Source organism: Acipenser ruthenus, chromosome 18 (assembly GCF_902713425.1).
Source record: "Acipenser ruthenus chromosome 18, fAciRut3.2 maternal haplotype, whole genome shotgun sequence".
Classification (NCBI taxonomy): domain Eukaryota; kingdom Metazoa; phylum Chordata; class Actinopteri; order Acipenseriformes; family Acipenseridae; genus Acipenser; species Acipenser ruthenus.
Window position 1 is genome coordinate 18210300 of NC_081206.1, and position 21106 is coordinate 18231405.

The 21106-nt window shown below is 35.5% G+C and overlaps 2 protein-coding genes across 4 annotated transcripts in view; one reads left to right on the plus strand and one right to left on the minus strand.

The window, feature by feature from the left end:
• The window catches only part of LOC117405651 (formin-like), a 137430-nt gene extending 125089 nt beyond the window's left edge, over positions 1-12341 (plus strand). For both annotated transcript variants that reach the window (XM_058991378.1, XM_058991377.1), the window contains 2 exons: positions 7398-7479; positions 9649-12341. In XM_058991378.1, the coding sequence (XP_058847361.1) occupies positions 7398-7479; positions 9649-9693 (127 nt within the window). In that variant the 3' untranslated portion in view covers positions 9694-12341. The remainder of the gene's footprint in view (positions 1-7397; positions 7480-9648) is intronic.
• Positions 12342-12491: 150 nt separating this feature from the next.
• Positions 12492-19636, minus strand: LOC117400142 (gremlin-1-like). Of its 2 annotated transcripts, none has more exons than XM_058991379.1 (2): positions 19373-19636; positions 12492-16406 (listed from the first exon to the last, which is right to left on the minus strand). In XM_058991379.1, the coding sequence occupies exons 1-2, from the start codon at positions 19393-19395 to the stop codon at positions 15845-15847; spliced, it is 585 nt and encodes a 194-aa protein (XP_058847362.1). In that variant the 5' UTR covers positions 19396-19636; the 3' UTR covers positions 12492-15844. The 2 variants fall into 2 exon arrangements, with proteins under 2 accessions (XP_058847362.1, XP_033855529.1); XM_033999638.3 differs by lacking the exon at positions 19373-19636 and adding an exon at positions 18471-18697.
• Between the last annotated feature and the right edge of the window lie 1470 nt (positions 19637-21106).

Here is a 21106-nt window from a genome sequence, read left to right on the forward strand (position 1 = left end):
TGAATACATTTGTATATACTATGACAGATAGGTGTACATTTTTATACAGCTATAGTTTGAAATATAAATTTCTCTTAGGATTGTATAGTCTAGGGTCTAAATAGCTTAAGAAAGAAACATTTTAATTAGAAATGTTCATTTATGGTGGGACAAATATTAGTGTATTTAAATGCCATCAAAATTGTTTGGAAGGAAAAAATTGATGTTAAATTGTGTGCCAAAAGTAACATCTTAGCATGTTCACAGTCAAAACAGAATGCTTCTTTAAACAATGGTAAAAGTGTTTCTCCTAAAGAAATGTTCTTGTGTTTTATGTAAATGTTTAATTTGAAACATATGTATATATGTAGTTGGATTTTTAACAAAACATAAAAAGGTCCTGTTTGTCCCACCAGTCTTTGCATTACTAACAGTTATTTACTTGGGTATTGGGTTACTCTTTTTGTTTTTAATTTAAAGTCAATTTAAGCGAGTGTCAACATCTGTGTTTGGAGCAGTCCCTGCTTTCATAAAAAAAATGTGTGGTGAAGTTGGACTTAAACTGCTGATTACACTGATTATATTGTGTTAAAATACATGAGCATGTTGGACATGTTCAGTAGTGTTCTAATTACCACAGAATAAAATAGCTGTTTAAAGACTAATTAAGATCAGTCCACTTGAAGTTTGAATTAAAATAAATGATTTGCCATTGTGTCCTATTTATTATTAAAATAGTGCTGCTACCCATTCATGTTATACATGAATGATTTCAAACCCAATTCACGCAACTGCCCACAGAAAAGCAAGAATACTAACAGCGTGCTGTGAACACAATTTCTTCATCATTGTATGTGGAATATTAGGGATGCTAATGTAAATTACAGCTTATGAGCAAACGGGAAAAGAACCAAATAATTTTAATGAGAAACCAATGCTGGAGAAAAGGGGGACCATGCAATTAAAATCGAAACTAAACAAAATTTGCTTTCTTAGCATTTATTTTATTGACTTGTATAAATCAATTAGGGCTTTGAAATAGTGTAAAATATTATACAAGAGGAACCAGACACATTTAAAATCTTTATTGCTGATTCCTCAGACGCTCTTGGGAAAAGTAAAAACAGAAAGTAGTAGAACGCAACACAACACAGGGAGTTAACCGTTTAAACACAGATTTGTCTTTGGGTTTTTTTCTCTTGACGCTTTTGAACAAAATGTTTTGCAGGGACAGAATTTGGGCTAATAGTTTTCCATTTCAGCTGACAGTTTTATATAAAATGATTTTTAAAATGACAAAACAGATGTTCCATCACAATGCAGTGAGTTTGTTAGAGATTTTCCTTTTTAAACAAAATTTAACAAAATTAGCAGTGCACACTCCTAGTGGTCACCTTCACTGGCCTCGGTACAGCAGTGCCACGTGGTTCAGAGACTGACCAAAAGGCAGAAACCCATGAATGCAGAAACGATAATGACAATGAAGAACACTTACAACAAATAGATTTTTAAAAATCTATATTACGCAAATTTGGAGGTTATAATGAATTAATTTAGCCTTTTCATGCATGAAATATTTATAAAAAAAATAGCTGAAAAAAGTTTTTTTGGACACATAATAAATATATTTTTCACAGATTTTTTTCCTTTTTTTCCATTGCTTTAATAGGGAACAAATTGCATCCTCTTATGAGGCTATTAAGCATTTGTGTCTTCCATACATTATGTCTCTGTATAAAGACTAGAAGAGAGTTTTTTTTATCTATCTCCATATGAGGTTGCCATGCATGAAAGGGTTAATGTAGATTTTTTATTTTCAGGAACAAGGTTAAAAAAATGTAATAACCAAAATACACTTATCAAAAACGTTTCTTTTCAAAGCATTTTTTGCTTCTTTTTAAGTTAACTTCATTGTAAATCAAAGTTTCTTATGATTAACCAAAGTAAGAAAACAAGTAACAGGTTTGCATTTTAATAAAAAGTGAAACATGGCAGGTAGGGCTTTTCTTTTTTATCTTTGCAAGGTTATGCTCAAATAATAATGATAATAATAATGACTAGACAGCGTCTTTTAAATCTGCATTGATTTATACAAGTGTTTGTATTAGTAACCTGTGGGTTCAATAAAGGTGTTACACAGTGGAGAGATTAACAGAATAAGACCCTCAAGAGACCACCCTCCAGGCCCTGTTTAGTGAGGCTCAGTCCCCATTAATGTGCATGGCATGTGGGTTCTTTAAGCGGGGAATGCCTCAATCCAACACATTGAAAGCACCTGGAATGGATTTACTGCTGCGTAACAGTACTGGTGTATATATATATATATATATATATATATATATATATATATATATATATATATATATATCTTTATAAAAGATTCTGGGCTACACCATGATAAAAGCACAGTAAAGTAGTCAGTCTTAGTACTCATGGCAAAACACAGCTCAGCGTGATAGAGCATAAGAAAGATGTGTCAAGCCTAGTAAAAGATTGATATAATCTACAAAATTACCATGACTATGAAGACTTCAGTGAGTCAGTGCTTTCTAGTCATATTCAGCACAAATTTAGACTTATCCAGACAAACTCATCAATATACAACATGCATAGGTTCTTGAAATAAGTGTGGATTATAGCCAGTTTAATATAATTTTAATGGAATCCCTGGCAATGCTCTTGTAGGTAAAATGGAAATACTTTTCTGTGGCTGAGCTTGCTGGTGTAATCATTAGGAGACTGAGTCCAAGCTTCATAGTGATGATGAGTGATGGTGAAAGTCTTCTTTAGAAGAAACAGGTTTTACAGCTGGTCCGATTTCATGCTTCCACTGAATTCCAGTGGTTTGCCTTCTTGTCCCACAAGGAATTTCTGAACACAACCATCTATGGATGACAGCTTTTTGTCATCCGTCTTGTGCATACCATGTACATTTTCTTTCTTTCTTTCTTTCTTTCACAACCATAAAATATGTTGTATACATTATTTCACAAAACATCAGTGCTTCCTAAATTAGTGAATCACTTTGCTGCTTTTAAAAAGGTGCTGAGATAAAGATTTCTGTTTTCTGTCTTTATCTTATTATTTATGGTTTACATGTATGTAATCTAATAGTAAATTTAGTAAAGGTAGTGCTTCTGAAAGACTATCAGGTTTGCATTGCTAATATGCTAGTCTTGTTAGCATGGGAGCATGTAAATATAGGTTGATCAAAAAAACCTGCACCACGTTTTGTATTACAAATTGTAAAATGGTTATTATAGAAATCGGAAACACAAATATGTTCTATGCTTTCTACCGAGCCATTGCTTTAACACTGAAGGCAGCTTAAAACAAGCCACAAAGCATCCGTAGTTTACACCCACAAGAAATGTACATAAATATACAACCGAAATTATGTATTCACCCTGCACTGCTGCTTTCCTCAAATTAGCCATATAATGCTGTGTTGGGAAGTAGTTAAATGTTGTGATCCATGTTAGTACAGCCTATACATCTCATGCTGCATCAGAGCTGGGTGGGCATTTGATTGCTCACAGCTCCCTGTTACTGAAACAAAGTACAATACGTGTCTCTGCTCCTCACGATGCCCGTTACTGTAAAGAGCTTTGGAATACTGAGTGGATATAAAATCAGTCTGCAGTGGTGGAGCAGGTCCTGCAGTCAGTCTGACTGTATACGTGTTATTGCTTTACTTGATTCTTGAGCTCCGTTTATCTTGTGGAACACGGTGGAATGGATCTCCACCTAACGGTTGATGAGTTAATAATACTGACAGCAGCATAAGACCTGTACTTACCACTCGAGTGTAGAGCTCTAGACATTCGTCTTATTTATTTATTTAGTTATTTCTTAGCAGTCTTTGAACCGTATGCTTTGCAGTTTGTGTCATGCCTTTGCTTTTCCATTCAATTCAGTGGGCTGAAATACTAATTTATTGCAATGGCAGAAACAGCAGAATGACGCATTTTCATAAAGAGGCGTTTGCACAACATCGCTTGATGGATGGGATCCTTCTAATGGGTTAGGAATGTTTGTGTTACACAGCAGCATTGCCAACAGGAGTCACCCATCTGTATGGACATTTTACTTTGTCAAATAAACTCATGGTTTTATCATAGTGTCTTGTTAGTTAATCATTTCTATATATTATTGACTTTTTAAAATGTTACTTATTTTTCTATGTAATTATGTATTTGAAGGCTGGAACTGATCGCAGTGATATATTTAGCATTTCACAAGATTTCTCTTACATTTCAATGTCTTAATCCCTTCAGTGTCTTCATCGCTCCTGTCATTTACATTTCAGTCATTTCTCTTCGTATTCTCCTTTAATAAAACATATTTAGAGACTTGTACAAGATTGCTAATACCGTAAAAACTGTCTGTCCCAAAGCTCGAAAAACTAGATGGCATTTTATTTAGGTGATGGATTGGTTTTACCAGCTAATGGTTTTCAGTCAATACAAATAAATTAATTATCAATCAAAACCTTTATTTATCCAGATGAGTCAATTGAGAACAAATTCTCATTTACAGTGATGACCTGGCAAGGGCAACACCGTAGCAAACCACATAAAATCCAATAAATAAAGAGTAAAAACAACACATAAAACATCGACCCTACAGCTAAAAGCATTCTCAGATATGAACCGTTCTAATTTTTGTCAAAACTCAATCCAGTCATTGGCTGCCGCAAACTGAAATGAGGGACAACCATAAACTCTTAATACCCTGGGAAACTACACAAGTAAGCAGGCGTTTTCTCAATTAAGGTTCGGTAGATTAACATATACCAGTCGCCTTGTATGTAGAGAGGGTTAATTAATCAGATTGTAAAGGTCGATTGTAAATGGTGAATTGTCACCAGTGACAAAACTTGTAGCAGAATGGTATAAAACATCAAGTTTCATCAGTAAGGTTTTGGAGGCCATGTAACAAATAACAACAACATAATCTAAAATAGGAAGTAAAGAAATTTGAACTAACATATATTTGGTGCAATGTGTAAAACAAGATTTGTAATGATAAAGGAAACCAAGTTTATATTCCATTTTATTTTCTAAGCCTATGGGTCTGCAGCCATCCTTTTTGTACATCGAAAGTTCTGATAACAGAAGCTGCCTGAAGAGCCTCTCCAATGCTGGAAGTCCAGGCATCCCCCTCCTTGGCTGCTGAGTCTCTTGAGATGTTTAATACCATTATAGTTGACGGCTGAAAACATTTGGACCCCATAGCACCATTTATGCCTGTTTAGGAAATTCACTGTGCAATGTTCTCAAATTCCATATGAGAAAATACTTCTATAGTCCTGCCAAAAATGCAGCTTTCTCTAATTGCAAAGATATATACCTGCTGCTCGATTCCTGCAGTGACTGCCTCTTTAATTGCTAGTTTCTCGTCCGTAATTATTTCTGTGCTGTCCAGGGATCTTTTGACCGCCAGGTCTCCACACTTTGTGCCTCATTTAACACTTTACTAACCACTAAGCTCAAATAACAGGACAAAGTGGATCATTTTTGTAAACTTGCATACACATTTCATCTCCCATTAATCATATGTGGTGGTAGTTGCTTTCCTATTCAACGATTAGCCACAATCAGCTCCCTCGTGTGCAGTCTCACTCCTGCCTCAGCCTCAGCTAATCTGTGAAACAGAACTGACAACTGAGCAGTGCAAGGAAATACAGTTCCTAATGCTTCTCCTAGTTATTAATACTGTGTTAATATGCATTACCCATCTAGTGTTGTAAAAGATGTCCAGCATTATTCACTGAATTAGTATTAACTTGGTGAGCTTTTAAGTATTAAAATCTGTGCTACATAACTCTTTGAAGAATAGGTAACAAATTGCACAAACTAACTTTGTGAGATTATTTTTTGGGCATGGGTTCACTCATTTAAAGAATGTAATTGGTTTATCTACTGTACAGCTATGGACAAAAGTTTTGCATCACCCTGAATTTTAGGATTGAGACATAATTAATAAAAAAACTATATGCACATAATTTAGATCTTTCATTTAACATCATGTAATCAAAGAAACTACAAAATTAAATCACAAAAGTCTGCCGCCATAATAGTAGTACAGTATTTCATGTTAGATTTTGAAAATGTCACATTTTAAAATGTGTCAGTTTTCGTTAAGTATATGGAAAACTACAAAGTGGTTTGTAATTCAATATGTTATTGTAACAATATTCAGCAGGTTTCATTCGGCTTTATGAAGCAAAATTATCTATCGGGTGATGCAAAACATTTGGCCATCGCTGTACTGCATGTAAAAAGCATGATGTCACATGCTGCAGAAGGAAGGGATCTTTCTTAACCCATAACGTGGTGCTGCCCCTGCCAAGCTGCAGTGCTCTGATTTTCCATGGCACACAGCTTGTGCAGTCTCTGTAAATATTTACTCACAAGCAGGCTGGCATGCTGGGTCACATTTCAATACATAGGGTTTTAGCTGTTCTATACAAAATCAGTATTTTAAACTTGATTTTCTATTTTCAACCAATTCCAAATGAAACAGAACATCTAATGGATACATGTTAACTCTTTTTTTAAATTATTAAAAAAAAAAATTTTAATTTATTTTAATTATGTTTGCATATGCTCCCCCAAAGACACACAAGAAAATTAACTGCATATATTCATGCTAACACAGCACACTGTTGGTAAAAATAACTAATAGACTGCTTTTTAACTGGTAACTTTCTGTATATTTGACAGTTTGCAATTTCTTTCTGTAAATTTACAGACAATTACTGATTTTTTTTGACAGTGTAGCCAGTAGAATGTGGTTTTGGGTGTAAAGAATGATACAAGTTAGGTTCCCTGGTCATTTGTATTCATGCAGGTACTATATTTTCATAAATTGTGGGATTTATTACAGCATCATCTGTGCAGATTGTGTTGAAATCTTAAGTGAACTGTAGTGAAAGTAAGTTTGAAAAAATGCAATGCTTTATTTAGAATAATATTTTTCAGTTTATACAGTTTAGAATTAAGAACATTAATACACTTTTAAACTTTTAAATAGACTATTACACAGTGAATTATGATTGTTTAAAGTTGAATCCTGTGATGCAAAGGGTATAACAAGTACTAAAGAATGTTTAATAAAGAATGCCAGAAGACATTTCTTGAGTTGGAAAACACAATTCATATACTGCTCTACATAAAAGCTGAACTTGGGAAATATAAAATGAGAATCTCAAGCTGATTTCAGCTTGTAATGGCAGCAACGCTGGTCTCGGATGTGTGACACTGTGTTTCGGAAAAAGTCTAAATAGATCCCATTTTTAGCTTGCTATAATAAAACAATGTACCCCTAGGGTTAGTTTCTCTTCACAGTCATAAAGATGTGAGTGGTTGAGAGCGTCCTGACTGTTAGTACATTGTTACCCTTTTTCTATGCAGACTCAAGGAGGCCCAGCTGTCTGTCCAGAAAATGACAGCAGAAAAGAAGGTTGAAACCAAGAGGATAAGCCCCAACAGTCTGGTAAGAATGCATGTGTGTTACTTACCTAGTGACAGGACCAATGAGGCTATTATCGTGTGGCTTTAGCTGTGGCTTTTTGTTTTTGTTTATCTTAACTGTAATTGGCTGAGCGCTCAGAGTTTTATCAGCTTTTTTGTGGTTTGCTAAATAGAAACATGCAGGTAATTATACTGGTTGCAAATCTTCACTTATTCTGTTAGTTCAGTGCAATAGATCTAGGAGGTTACAAAGATCTTAGATTAGTCATATTTAATAACTGAGTTGAAGTGTATTATTCAAAACTATTCTTTAACACATTATGTTTTGTTAATTGGTTCTTTTTTAAAGCCTCTATAAGGATAACGTTATCATAACTGAAATGTAATCCTAGGCTTAAATCATCTCACTATAGCCAGTAATATTAAAAAGAAGATTAGTTATATTTAGAAAAAAAAGTCAATTAGAAGTATCTTTTTGTTTGTGTTATAAGATATGGTAAGTCTGAGTTCAAATAGGTTACACAAACCAATGCCTTTAAAAGGTGAATCAGGGCTTGTAGTGTTGGGCCAACAGCGCTGTCAGGGTTTCTGTTACAAAGGAGTCTTGGTGGAATGTTTACAGGAGATGCAGTGAAAGTCACTGTGGTCTTGAAGGGAAAGGATTGCTTAACAAGCCATTGGAGTCTTACAGTCGCCTTCAGAGAGGCAATGAGGGGTGACCCCAAACAATAATGCAAGCATGTGTGCACATAAGAACTTCCAGGAATAAGATGCCACAACAGCCCTTCATTAAGCCAGAATAGGACCCTCTGACTTGCACTCAGTCAGCACAGATAGGCAATTAAATACTCAAAAAGTTTAGAATCAGAACACTGGACAGTTATAGCCAAAGGTTTTGCATCACCCTACAGAATTAACACATTTTCCTTATTAAAGTCGAATCAAACATGCTGAATAATGTTACGTTAACATATTGAATTGCATACCGCTTTGTAGTTTTCCATATACTTCATGAAAAACTGACAATTTAAAAATGACTACTATTGTACTACTATTATGGCTTTCGGTACACTTTTACAATATCATTTTGTAGTTTATTTGATTATATGATGTTAAATAAAATATCTAAATGATGATCTTTTTTTTTTAATGTCTCAATCCTAAAATTCTAGGTGATATAAACTTTTGCCTATAGCTTTACAGTAATGGATTAATGTCTTAATTCCTACTTTGGTACAAGCATTGTAAGCTACAGGTTCCATAACAGAAATGTAATTCTAAACTGTATTTAACCATTCGTTGCTGCTAATATGCATTTTCACAACATATATTCAGAAAGAAACTTTGTGTGCAGAAACAGTCATTCAATAAAACCACATGTGTTCAAGGTAATAGGATTGTAAATAATTAAGTAAATACTAATGCTAATGTTTTATGAGGTTGTTCTTTGAAGGAGTATACAAAATCAAACTGAAATCAAGGTTAGGTTTCTCATTCAGCTGTTCTGAGTGTATTTGTAAGTAAAGATGTAATACCATATACATGCTTTAGTATATGTGGCTTATACAATCTGAATTTATTTTTATGTCTGAAGTGGATGCTTTATAAAATGTAAACACAGAAGTAATCAAGGCCAGAAGTATTTTGTATGTGTTTTTCATAAAACTATCTGCCCGAGGCTTGTCAGTGTACAGTCAGACAATTAGTGCTTTCTTTATGTTTGTCAAATTAGTTTTTGATGTTTACAGACACATTCAGATCCGCTGGCAAACGGCCTGATAGTATTTGTCACATCTCATAGAGAATGACACAAAAGCAAAATTTAAATTTAAAGAAAGCTGGTACATTTAAAATATGAACAACAAAGCTAACCTACAGTCATTATCCACGTTGCAATAGCAATCCCCCATTTCCCTCTTATGCTTGATCAGTTTGAATTCCTTACATGACAACAATAATCTCGGATCTTCCCATTTCAAATCAATGAAAGCTAGATATGAGCTTACAAGAGTAATATGTATAGGACAACAATCTCAGATTTTTTTTTTTTTTTTTTTTTTATGTGTGTTAATCTGTATCTTTTCTTTCTCTCATTTTTATACATGCAGTTGATTTTACAGCATTCAATTTCTGACAAAAGTGAAATAAATTAAGTAGCAACATGCAACCGATCTTCCTTTTCTCATCACAGAAAGAACGGCTACGTCAGAAGGAAGCAACTGTGAGCACCAGCTAAAACAAGGAGAGTGGAACTGTGACTCGACAACGTTACACTTCGCTCTCAAACTACCAACGCTCAAGCGACACCCGCTGCTAGCTGTACGCCACTCCTCCTGTCCAGTTGACGTGAGAAGTCAACTCACGTGATGAGATCACTGGGCAACTAAAATATCCTTTGTTTACAGTTTGCAGGGGAGAAAGTCCCTCATAAAGTCATTCCTTCTGAAGCTTAGAGCAAGCAGTGATGTTTCTTTATCGTGCGTGAAAGCATAAATGCTTAGGAATACCTGGGGCTATGAGGTCAACAGGCTGCTCTTATATCAATGTAATAAGGCCCTGCTATAAATAACCTCTATAAGTGGGGCACTACACTCAAACATGCATGAGAGTTCCGAGGTTATTTTCTAGTTTAAAATGTTTACTGCTGGGGCTCCCGAGTGGCGCATCCAGTAAAAGCACTCGCTAGAGTGCAGGATGCGCTCTATAGCCTGGACGTCGCGAGTTCGAGTCCAAGCTATTCCACAGCCGACCGTGGACAGGAGCTTCCAGGGGGCGGCGCTCAATTGGCCGAGCGTCGCCCGGGGGGACGGAGGGTTAGGTCGGCCAGGGTGTCCTCGGCTCACCGCGCACCAGCGACCCCTGTAGTCTGGCCGGGCGCCTGCGGGCTTGCCTGTAAGCTGCCCAGAGCTGCGTTGTCCTCCGACACTGTAGCTCTGAGGCGGCTGCACGGTGAGTTCGCAGTGTGTAAAGAAGCGGGCGGCTGACAGCACACGCTTCGGAGGACAGCGTGTGCATCTTCGCCCCTCCCGAGTCAGCGCAGGGGTGGTAGCGGTGAGCTGAGCATAATAAAATAATTGGGCATTTCAAATTGGGGAGAAAATAATAAAAACTAATTGGCAACGACTAAATTTAAAAAATAAATAAATAAAAAAAAATTAAATAAAATGTTCACTGCTGAGCTGGTCTTATTTGGAATTTTAAGCAATACAAATGCATCATAACTTGAGGTCTTAATACTTGTTAGATACTTCTGTGAAGTTAAGGTGTGTTTAATGAAGAGTTCAAAGAAAAATATGGAGACTTAGTGAAACTTTGATATGTTTATCTTAGGAGCTCAGATGTTGCCCGGGTTTATTGAAAGAGTCTGATATAAAGTTGTGATTGGTCTCTACCCTTTACCGTCTATATGTGCAGCATGGTTTTCATAATGACAGAATAAGCGGGTTTGCAGTCTGATTTAGGAGGTGAGATTACTGGTTGTGTATTTATAAAAGGGCCAGTCGACACATGCTTGTTTATGGGCCAAATCGTGTGTGTATTGCCAAATCTATGAATGACAAATGTTAAATAAATCATGCATCAAGTATTATATAAAATTTGGTAGCATGTTTCCTACCAACATTACTTATTAAGATATATAAATACATTTAAATAAAACACATCTCCCAGATCAAGCCATTAGTGCATCTACATGTCATCTCTTGTCTTGTTTGCAAGTGGCTTAAATTGTAGGAAGAGAAGTGAGATATTCTTTTATTCTGGTATTTTACAGTAATTCCCGGTCAGAGCAAGAACCTGCTAGCTCTTAAACTTGACATCAAAAAAATGAAGTACTTTCCCTAATAACTTGAAATAATATCGGCTAAAAATTATTAGCAAGATCAATAAATTTGAATTCTCGCCAACGTATATAAAAACAACAATTTACATTTAAAAACATGTGGTCTCTTTAAAACACTTATATTTTTGTTATATCCTCAAAAAGAATATTGTATAATTAAATCTCTCTACTGTAGTAGGGATGTGTACATAAAAAAATATATCTCCTAAATATCTATAGCTCAACCATAACACAAGTTTTTTTGTACATACTGTAAGGCTTTCCCAGGTATGAGTAAGACCTTGTGGTTAAATATCACATACCCTAATGATGCAGAAACAGAAGATTGTATTTTTCAGGAGATTGTCAGTAAAGCAAAAGGACTATTGTTTTCCAGTTGTAAATATGTTTTTTTGTTTTTTGTTTTTTTTTACTGTTTCTGTGTTTTAACAATATTTGCAAAGACCAAACCAACCCGTATATCATGGTAGATTTCTAGGTTGTGTTCAAACTAAATATTTTAAATATGTCTAATTTGTAAATGCATATCAACTGTCTGGTGTGAAAAGGTGCATATGAAGTTTTGAAGTTTTCCTTGCTGGGATGAAAATGTATATCAAATTGGTCTTAATTTTACTAAATAAAAAGTTTGTTTTAACCTTTAACATGGTTATGCTATTTACAAAATAATAAACTGAAAGTCATCTTAACGATGGGACCCAAATGATTATAAAATAAATACTGGAAAATATATATTGCTACTGTATATAATCGTCTGTATTATACATTTTGTATTTAAACCAGCTATGCTTTACTTTAAGCTAATTCCATGTTTTTTTCTATAGGGTTTGGAATTCAGACATTTATTAAAGGTCATGGTTTCTGTTTCTTTGTATTGTATTCACTCTGGCATTAACACTCATGTATTTATGTGCTAGAATGTATTTCTCAATGTGCAATAAAGTAGAGGATGAATGTATCCATAACAGTAAACAAATAAAACAGGGTGTAAAAATACTCTTCATTTGTTCAGTCGAATACACAACATCTGTTTTCTGCTTAATGGATGGCAAAAAATAGAGACATCAAAGGTAACAATATACAATTAAACATACTGCCTGCAGACATACTGCCTGCAGACTTGCTCTTATTGTATTACTTGTATTGTAACACTTGAAATGTATTTGCTTACGACTGTAAGTCGCCCTGGATAAGGGCGTCTGCTAAGAAATAAATAATAATAATAATAATAACATATTGTATTGTGATCTTGCTGGCTTTGTCTCCCAGCTTGCCACAAGTGATTGTGATCTATTCAAAATACAGTGAAACCTTTCTATTAGGGCCAGTCAAGGGGCCAACAAAATGTTATATATATATATTGAAGGTATAGTACCATTGAAGTCAATGGAATTGAGACTCCCCATATAAGCCTTAACTGTGTGGTTCCCTGTGTACTGAGGTAGCCTTGGAGAAGGTTTCAGTGTATTACAATTGAATCTTACTGGACCTGGTCGTATTCACCTTGTCTTTCAGTACTCACGACCCAGAATAAGCATGGGGTTAATAAGAACTACTAAGGTTTCCTCTGTCCATAGTCCTGAAATGTGGTGTTAACAGAAGCTGCACAATTCATGTGGTCATTAGCCTCAATTCAGTTTGACTTGAAACAGATTAACAATAAATGTGTATGCTGCATGAAACATCTGAAGTGGGAAGAAGCTGTGAGGTTTAAATGTGGTTTTGAAATAAGAGTTTGGATATATTAATAGCCAACCATTTTATAATAGAAAATCTTCAATGCCATTTATTTTCAAAATCACAGCCTTTGGATTCATGGAAATCCATATCTCACTTTTAGATTGTTGTGTTTATACCAAATTGTCATATTCATATGTGGTCTTTGCTACATCATGTAGACCAAATGGATTTTCTGTGGTCTGGATAAGGACAAGACAGCTAATAACTCTATTTGATACTGGCAATGCCATTCAGAGACAGTATCTAAAATAATCAATCTAGGATGTTATGACTGCACTGACTGATTAACAGTAGCACTTGTGCCACAATATGATTGGCTACAATCCTTCAGTTGGTGACAGTGATAGTGACCTCAGTCAATCATAACCAGATGTTTTTTCACAGATTGTTTGTGTGTAGAAATAAAGACCCGTTCTGAATGCAAATTCACTTCTTAGAATGTGTGATGTCACAATTCACCTAAATGTGAAAAGTGTAACCTGTGTATTCTTTAACAAACTACATGCTCACTCATTATTGAGGTCTTGTGGAAGTTGGTTAAAAACCGTGCTGGGTGTATTCGGTGAAATGTCATTAAAAATCTAGTTTAAATAATTTAATGCAGTCTTATTTGTTACCATTCTGTAGGCCAAAATAAGGCCTTTGGTCATGTGAGGTGCTGATTACAGAAACTTGTACTCAGCATAGATAAGACACACCCCCCCAATTAGCCTTAGTAATGTTTTTTGCTGCTCGGATCATGGAGAGTTGAAGATTTTTTATGTAAATTGTAAAGTTCCAGAAGTAAGGCTTAATAAATGCACTCTGGAGGATAAAGGATAAACTGTGCCTACCTTTATATGTGTATAAATGATTCCCTTGAAGGATAAGCATATCCTATAAGCGTTTCACACAGTCACCACTGCACATGTAAAGATGTAACTGACATATAGACATATGCTTTCAGATTCCGACTCTCTTAATAGCTTTTTCTGAAGCATGCCCAGACCAAGTTTCATCACAATTGCATGCGCTTCTCAGACATAGCAAAAGATGCCTCTGTGTACCCCGCAATCATGATTTACTAAAACAAAATACTTGTGCTAAAGAATGTTCTTTTCAAGCTTCATCCCAATTAGACAGGCAGTTCTCTAGATACATGTAAAACTGGAAGTGCAGTCTATGGACTGCAAAACTTTAAATGACACAGAAAGATGAAAATCCTCCTTATAAGATTGTGACAGGTATAAGACTGTAGATTTATTATCGAAGAGAATAATAAATACAAGTGGATATTCCGTGTAATATTGATGTACCCATGCACTGTTATGCTAGTCGTGAAGGTTATTGTGAAAGCTTTATTTGGTTGTCAGTGTACCTAAACATCACAATTCATTAGTCAGGTTGGACGGCCAATGGAGGTATTCTCAATCTGCGCGTAATACCGACAGCACTATTTAGGCAATATATAATAAGAGGGAGAGCGCTGGTGTGTAGTATGTAGTCGATGGATATTGTCTGAAGTCATTGTTGAGGTTGCAGAGAGGCTGGTGTCTCATTCCTTTTATAAATTAAATACTTTAACGACGGAAAGTATCCACCAGGGTGAGGTTGGTGGAGTCCCAGCAAGAGATTAGCTCAAGGCAGGAAGAAAACTGAGCCCAGCGTTTTGAAGCGTTTTTTTTATTTGTGTTAACACGAAACCCACTAAAAACAATTCAAGACCCATCCCATATTAGCGGTAGCAGTAGTTCTACCTGCAATGTTGCAAATCGTGTTTGTTACAAAGACTACAGGTCCAAATATAACATATTTCTAATGAAGCACATAATACAAATCAATATCCCCCTTCTACATATTTTGAATGGAGAAGTGTGTTTATTTACATTGTATACGCCTTTACAGTTTTTAATCTTAAAATAAGCATCCCCTTATTGATATTATGACAAAACTTACAAGCCAAAAAGTATAATGTACCATCCGTACAATATCTTGCTTAGAATTGTTAGAGCCAACTACCACCAACACTAGACGAATCAACTCATGTGTTTGTGTGCACTGTCGAGTAATGATTACCCCCATTTTCCCCCTCTGAATTCATTGAAACGGAATTGTATAGATATATTTAACCGAAGTAAGCGCATATAACATTCATATTAACGATATACAATTCAGACATAATTACATTAAATATCCATATCACTTTGTTAACTATTCACATTCCACACAGTGGAAACTACCAAATCACCAGTAAATATTTAAATCCAAATAAAATACAACAAAATAAAATAAAATGGTGTGATGCTGGATGCTATAGTTTACGAAACAAAGCTGCACCCCGCTCCAGAGCGCTTGTAAAGTATTATTAGCCTTTCCAACACATTTATCAATGAGCTGGTGATGACACGTTTTACAATACACTGTGTGTGAATGGACTTTGTAAAAGCAACTGTGTAGCTTGTAAATTCAGTGCCTGGTGGCGCAAACGCAGCGATATTGAGCAATAGTAATGGGACTAACGAATGAATGGTTCATATAATGCTTCTCATTGAACAAACACTGTACTCTTTGTGAATGTGGTCATATGTTGAATGCCCTGTAGCACAGCTAATGATCTTGATTAGGTCATTACTCAGGGACCAGTTTTGTCTTCAATCGAAACTGTCGGTTAGTTTGGAATAGTTCTTATTATATTAGATAATGTTTCTAAAATTCAATCCCCGTATTGTCCCTTTACAATGTATATAAATGCGGTTGATTAAGGACCCCCTATACACAATACAGAGTTGTATGCCCTCAAATAATTTGACAAAGTAGAACGGATGATCTAGTCGAGATCTATGGAAATACAACGACATTGTTTGACGCGCTGGATCCTTTTTCGTTTCGTAGGGGGCTGCAATTCGGGGCAGTTGAGAGTGACAGTCATTGTAGTGAATCTTTTGGGCTTACAGAAGGAGCAAGACTGGAAGGAGCCTTCTTCCCTGCGGACGTGCCTGGGAATATAGAATGAATTGCATTGGCCATAGCAAAACCGATTAATAATGGTGCGGCTGTTACATCCCTCCTCGTGGATAGTTTGCTTCAGCGGCTGCGTCTTGCACCAGTCCCGTTTCAGGTATTTGCGCTCCGTGACGTGCAGAGCTTCTTGGCTGGACTCGAGCACCTCCTCAGCGGGCATGGCAGTACCCCAGTCCGTTCCCCCTGACCTCGAGTCCGGTTGAGGCTGAGGCGGAGGTCGATGCTGTTCGGACTCATTGGGTTTGCTTTTATCCGGAGGGGGTATCGCTCCTTGAGAACCTCTGTTCTTCTTTTTTCCCTCACCATGGACCAAGAGCAACCCAAACACCAAGATGAGGACACAGGCAAAGTGAACACCACGGATCATCCTGCAAAAAACACACCAAAATAATGAAGGCCTTTACTCCGCTTTCCCCATAATATAGGCTGTATTACTGATGTTCACATGAACTGTAAAAAGTAGGTATGTGTGTGGCATTTTCTTCTAAAGAGAAAATGTTTAAATTATGAAATGATAAAAACGTCCTTTCTCTCTTTTTTTTTTACAGTGTGGTCAGCTCTGTGAAACAATATGCTGCAGAATGGAACACACATCTTAACATCTTATTTATTTATTTTTTGCTTGAGTATATATGCACCTAAATAAACATTAACATGTAAAGTATATAGGTTACATGCTGCAAATTCGATTCAAAGGGCCTACTATTGATGTTTCATTAATTTATGTACAAATATGTAATGTATTAAATGTTAATCACACTGAAATAGTTCATGTATGCTTAAGGGTATTATTAACGAGTTCACCATTAACATAATAATTCATGTAATATAAACTGAGATACAATAAACAACACCGTTTCATTAATAGTATAGTTATATACTATAGATTCCAGTGTAATTTAGCCTTATACTTCAAATTACTGTGCTCAAAAATGCTGTACGTTATGTATCGTTCTAATATACGTTTCTTGTGATTTTTATTCGGTAATGTATGTTTCCCTATTAAATACATTAAATCCATGGTTTTGTCCAGTGTAATAAATAGAGAAAAATCTTTAAAACAATAAACTAAAGTGAAAAATATTTTGTAACGGTAGAACATATTTAAGAGTAACACTGTAAAAAAAACAAAAAAAAAAACAACCAAAACACACACACACACACACACATATATATATATATATATATATATATATATATATATATATATATATATATATAAAGATACATTTACCGTAAAAATACAGGTTAGCATATGTACTTCTATCACAGTGATGTAGGTATAAAGTTTCACGTGTTTTAAAAGCGTTTTATATGTATTTGGCATCACATAGGCCTATAGTTCACAGTAAAACGTTCAGAACCCCATAGTTTATTCAAGCGCTGCTTGTATAAATATTTAATTGGTAACTGTCCCTATATAAATACAGTCCTGTCATTGCTGGATTCGAATTAGAGCGCACAGAATGTAACTGGCGGGGATCTTTTAAGTGTAACAGGATGGCGTAAAATAGATCGGCTCCCAAATAAACAGTACCAGACACTTATTCATCATGTTAGTTTCCAGTTGTTCAATTAGAAATTGTACAAAACAAAAACAAGTTAACATACAACCTCATTGCGTGGAAGATATTACCTACAGTGAAACCAAATAATAAATAAGAACACTCAATATATTAATGTTTAAGTTAGAAATAATTTTCTACAGCTATAGATCTAAACCAGAAAAGGTGTATTTCAATAGTTTGTTACCACAATACACATTACAGTGTAAAACTGCCTTCATAAATAATACACTGTAAAAAAATAAAGTGTTCAATATTAATGTAAAATACTTTAAACAAATGGTGTACATTTAATACAACGGAAATCTGCACTCGAATTCTACAAATACCGTTTCATTAAGTCAATATTAAGGTAGATTTACCGTAAACATACTTATTTTTTCACAATGTGTGTTAAAAATCTGTTGTGTAAGGTTTATCTTTAATTCTTAACTTTTGGTTTACGTTGTAAGTTACATTTAGTTATGCTAAATTATTCCAAATGTCTGCTGTGCATCAGTTTCCATTTTAGATGAAAGCGGAGATGAAAATGTTTGTGGTTTTTCTAATGGAGTGCTGGGCGCCTATTGCTTGCTTGCATATAGAGCAGGGCAGCCTAGTAAACATTGTGGAGTGTTACAAATACTATCACAGCTATAGCGGTTGTACTGCACACGTCACTCCGTTCAATGAGCTACTGAAATACTTACTGCCTACAGTAGTTCTATAAAGGGTTGAAATATTAGGGTGTTCTTAAAAATAATGAAATACTGTATATAGATTTATAAAAGTTTCAACAATACGTTCTCTATTAGAGGATATCACTTCTACAATAATTATTCTACAATAACTACCTGTATGCGCGATTATAAATATAAAATGACCCACCTGTCTCTTCTTAGGACTTACAGAGGCTGCGGTGAGTTAGTTGTGAGCGAATGCTGCGTTGTTGTTTTCTTGTTCAAGTCGAGAGATTGCTGGATGTGGTAATTCACAGCACAGAGACAGCGCAGTGCTACAAGTCTGAAGTTGCCAATGATTCCATAGAAGGGGAGTCTGGTTCTGGGTACAAATTGCAGCAGCGCCGCACTGTCTCCTTTTTAAATGTCAGCCAGCTGAGATATGCGCCACAGCTCCTTTAACATTATTGGCTAGACACGATCCAAAGAACAATCAAGTTATCCGCCCCCTTAACACTTTCTCAAACCCGCAGGAGGAAACTGTACCGATCGCGCACATTGGCTTTACTTTCTCAGTGGCACCTCTTGCTAAGCAATGCCAGACTGTGCCACGATAGTGAATATACTGGCAGGTCTCGGGGCAAGCATTACTGGGACACGAGGGATCATTCACAGACGTGCATTTGTGTATTATTTTTCATATGGGTTCGATATGATTAGATAAACTACACTATCGCAGGACTAAATGTTTTCGGTATATTATTATTATTATTATTATTATTTATTTATTTATTTATTTATTTATTTATTTATTTATTTATTAGCAGATGCCCTTAACCAGGGCGACCTACAGTTGTAAACAAAAAAATACAACTGTGAGCAGTTAGCAAAGGCATTTGACTAAAAAAAACTAGACAGACATCAATTGTTGTTGTATAAACTGTATAGTAGTGATTCAGTTTGAGATTGAGCAAAGGAGTCAGCGAAATAGAACATGCTGAAAAAACAAAATGCTGCTTTAGTTTGCGCACACATTCTTCACTATCATATAGAATAAATCATACAAAAACAATCCGAGCAGTGATCCCATAATCTACTCGGTTTACTTGCCTGTCTGAAAGCTTGGAATTCATTTGGAACGAATTCAATTCCACATTTGCATCGCTGATGGTAGGTGGTACTGTGAAAACATTCGCTATTGGTCTTTAACAGTATAGAATACTACATCTCGTAACCCTTTCACAATGAAGCAGCTTCATGCGTGCGGTGTGAATAATCTTTTTATATCACAGTGCTAAAGTTGCAGGACTAACTCTTATTTTACACGGTCAGTTTTATTAGAACCATTTGTTAGGGCACACCTTTTTTTTTCAAAAGTGTGTATTTACTTTCTAAGTGGTAATGAGAGTTTTCAAATGTAGTACTTCATATCTAATTAGCTGAGCACAGCTTCGCCTGTCTGTGTTTGTATTTTGAAGCAGGGTGGCAAAGCTGTGATTACACCTCACTTAACAGAGGTAAGAAAAACAAAGTTTATTTTAATTATAGCTCGACCTTTTTGACCCGCTAATTAAAAGGAGAATAGATTAACACAGTTACCAATTACCGAGATCCACGTTTGTCAACACAACAGGATCGTTTACAAATAACCTTATCTTTCCATGTTTCATTCCAACAGCTGCGCCACTGTCGAGGTAAGTGGGTTTGCTCAAATGATTATTCATGTTGAAGAGGTTATTTGAATCCACACAGTAAGTTTTGCTTTGTTGCTTGAAATCTTATACATTTTAAAACGTAAAAGCAACGAAATATATCTAGGAGAGATTATTTAAAACGAATAGATTTGAATATGCATTCAATGTAGGCTACTATATCAAACAAAAGTCAATAATATAGTAATGTATGCTATCAAACAAAAGTCAATAAAGATGATGAAACGTAACAGAAGTGACGTATATTTGTGAAACCTACACCGGAAGGAAAATGATGAATTAGATTTGTTTTCTTGGGAAATTCGTGAAAGGAGCGTGCTAATAGTACCTGCTAACATGTATTATTCGTTTATTTGTAGTAAGTTAAAGATTCGAATACAGTGATAAAGCAAAGACGATAAATTGGTAACTAAAAAAGGTAAACCTATGAGGTTTTTACTTTACAGTGAATGTTCTTTAGCATAGTCGTTTAGCATGCTGGGCTTTGAATAAAAATAATTGTATTATTATTATAGAAATCAAATAATAACAGGTTTGTTTTTTCATGTGTGAACCCTATAGTGTTCACACATGATCTAGTCACGAAATTCACAGTAAAGAAAGAGATGCCAAAACTATTTCCAGTTCTGGGAAACCGCACGCGCACATTCGGTGCCAAATCTTTCCCAACTGCTCTGTTTTGCTTAAACTGTTTTCATGTCAAAAGTCTCGTAATATTTAACAAGTTCATTTGAAATTAATTTGTAGATGTTTAGGTTCTGTGGGCGTTTTCGTTCATTTTTAAAAACGTTTGCATTACGTCTATTTATTATTATTATTTGTTTATTTGGCAGACGCCTTTATCCAAGGCGCCGTACAGAGAATAGGGTATGTGAACTTTGCATCAACTGCAGTAACTTAAAACTACGTTTCACCAGAAAGACAGAGCACAAGACGGTTAAGTGACGTGCTCAGGGTCACACAAGTCAGTTTTTGAACCGGGGACCTCCTGGTTACAAGCCCTTGTCTTAACCACTGGACCACACGGCCTCCTGGGCATCTTACATTATGGGGGAGAATTCTTTATAAACCCTTGCACTGCTAAATGTACGTTTATTCCATGAAAACGTTAAATGTTTCTTTTTTAATTACA

Excerpts from the sequence above, each read along its gene's own strand:
- LOC117400142 (XM_058991379.1), bottom strand. The coding sequence starts at position 19,395 with ATGAATTCCAAGCTTTCAGACAG. Across the intron at positions 16,407-19,372 it reads AATTCCAAGCTTTCAGACAG|GATGATCCGTGGTGTTCACT; the intron begins GCAAGTAAACCG and ends TGTTTTTTGCAG.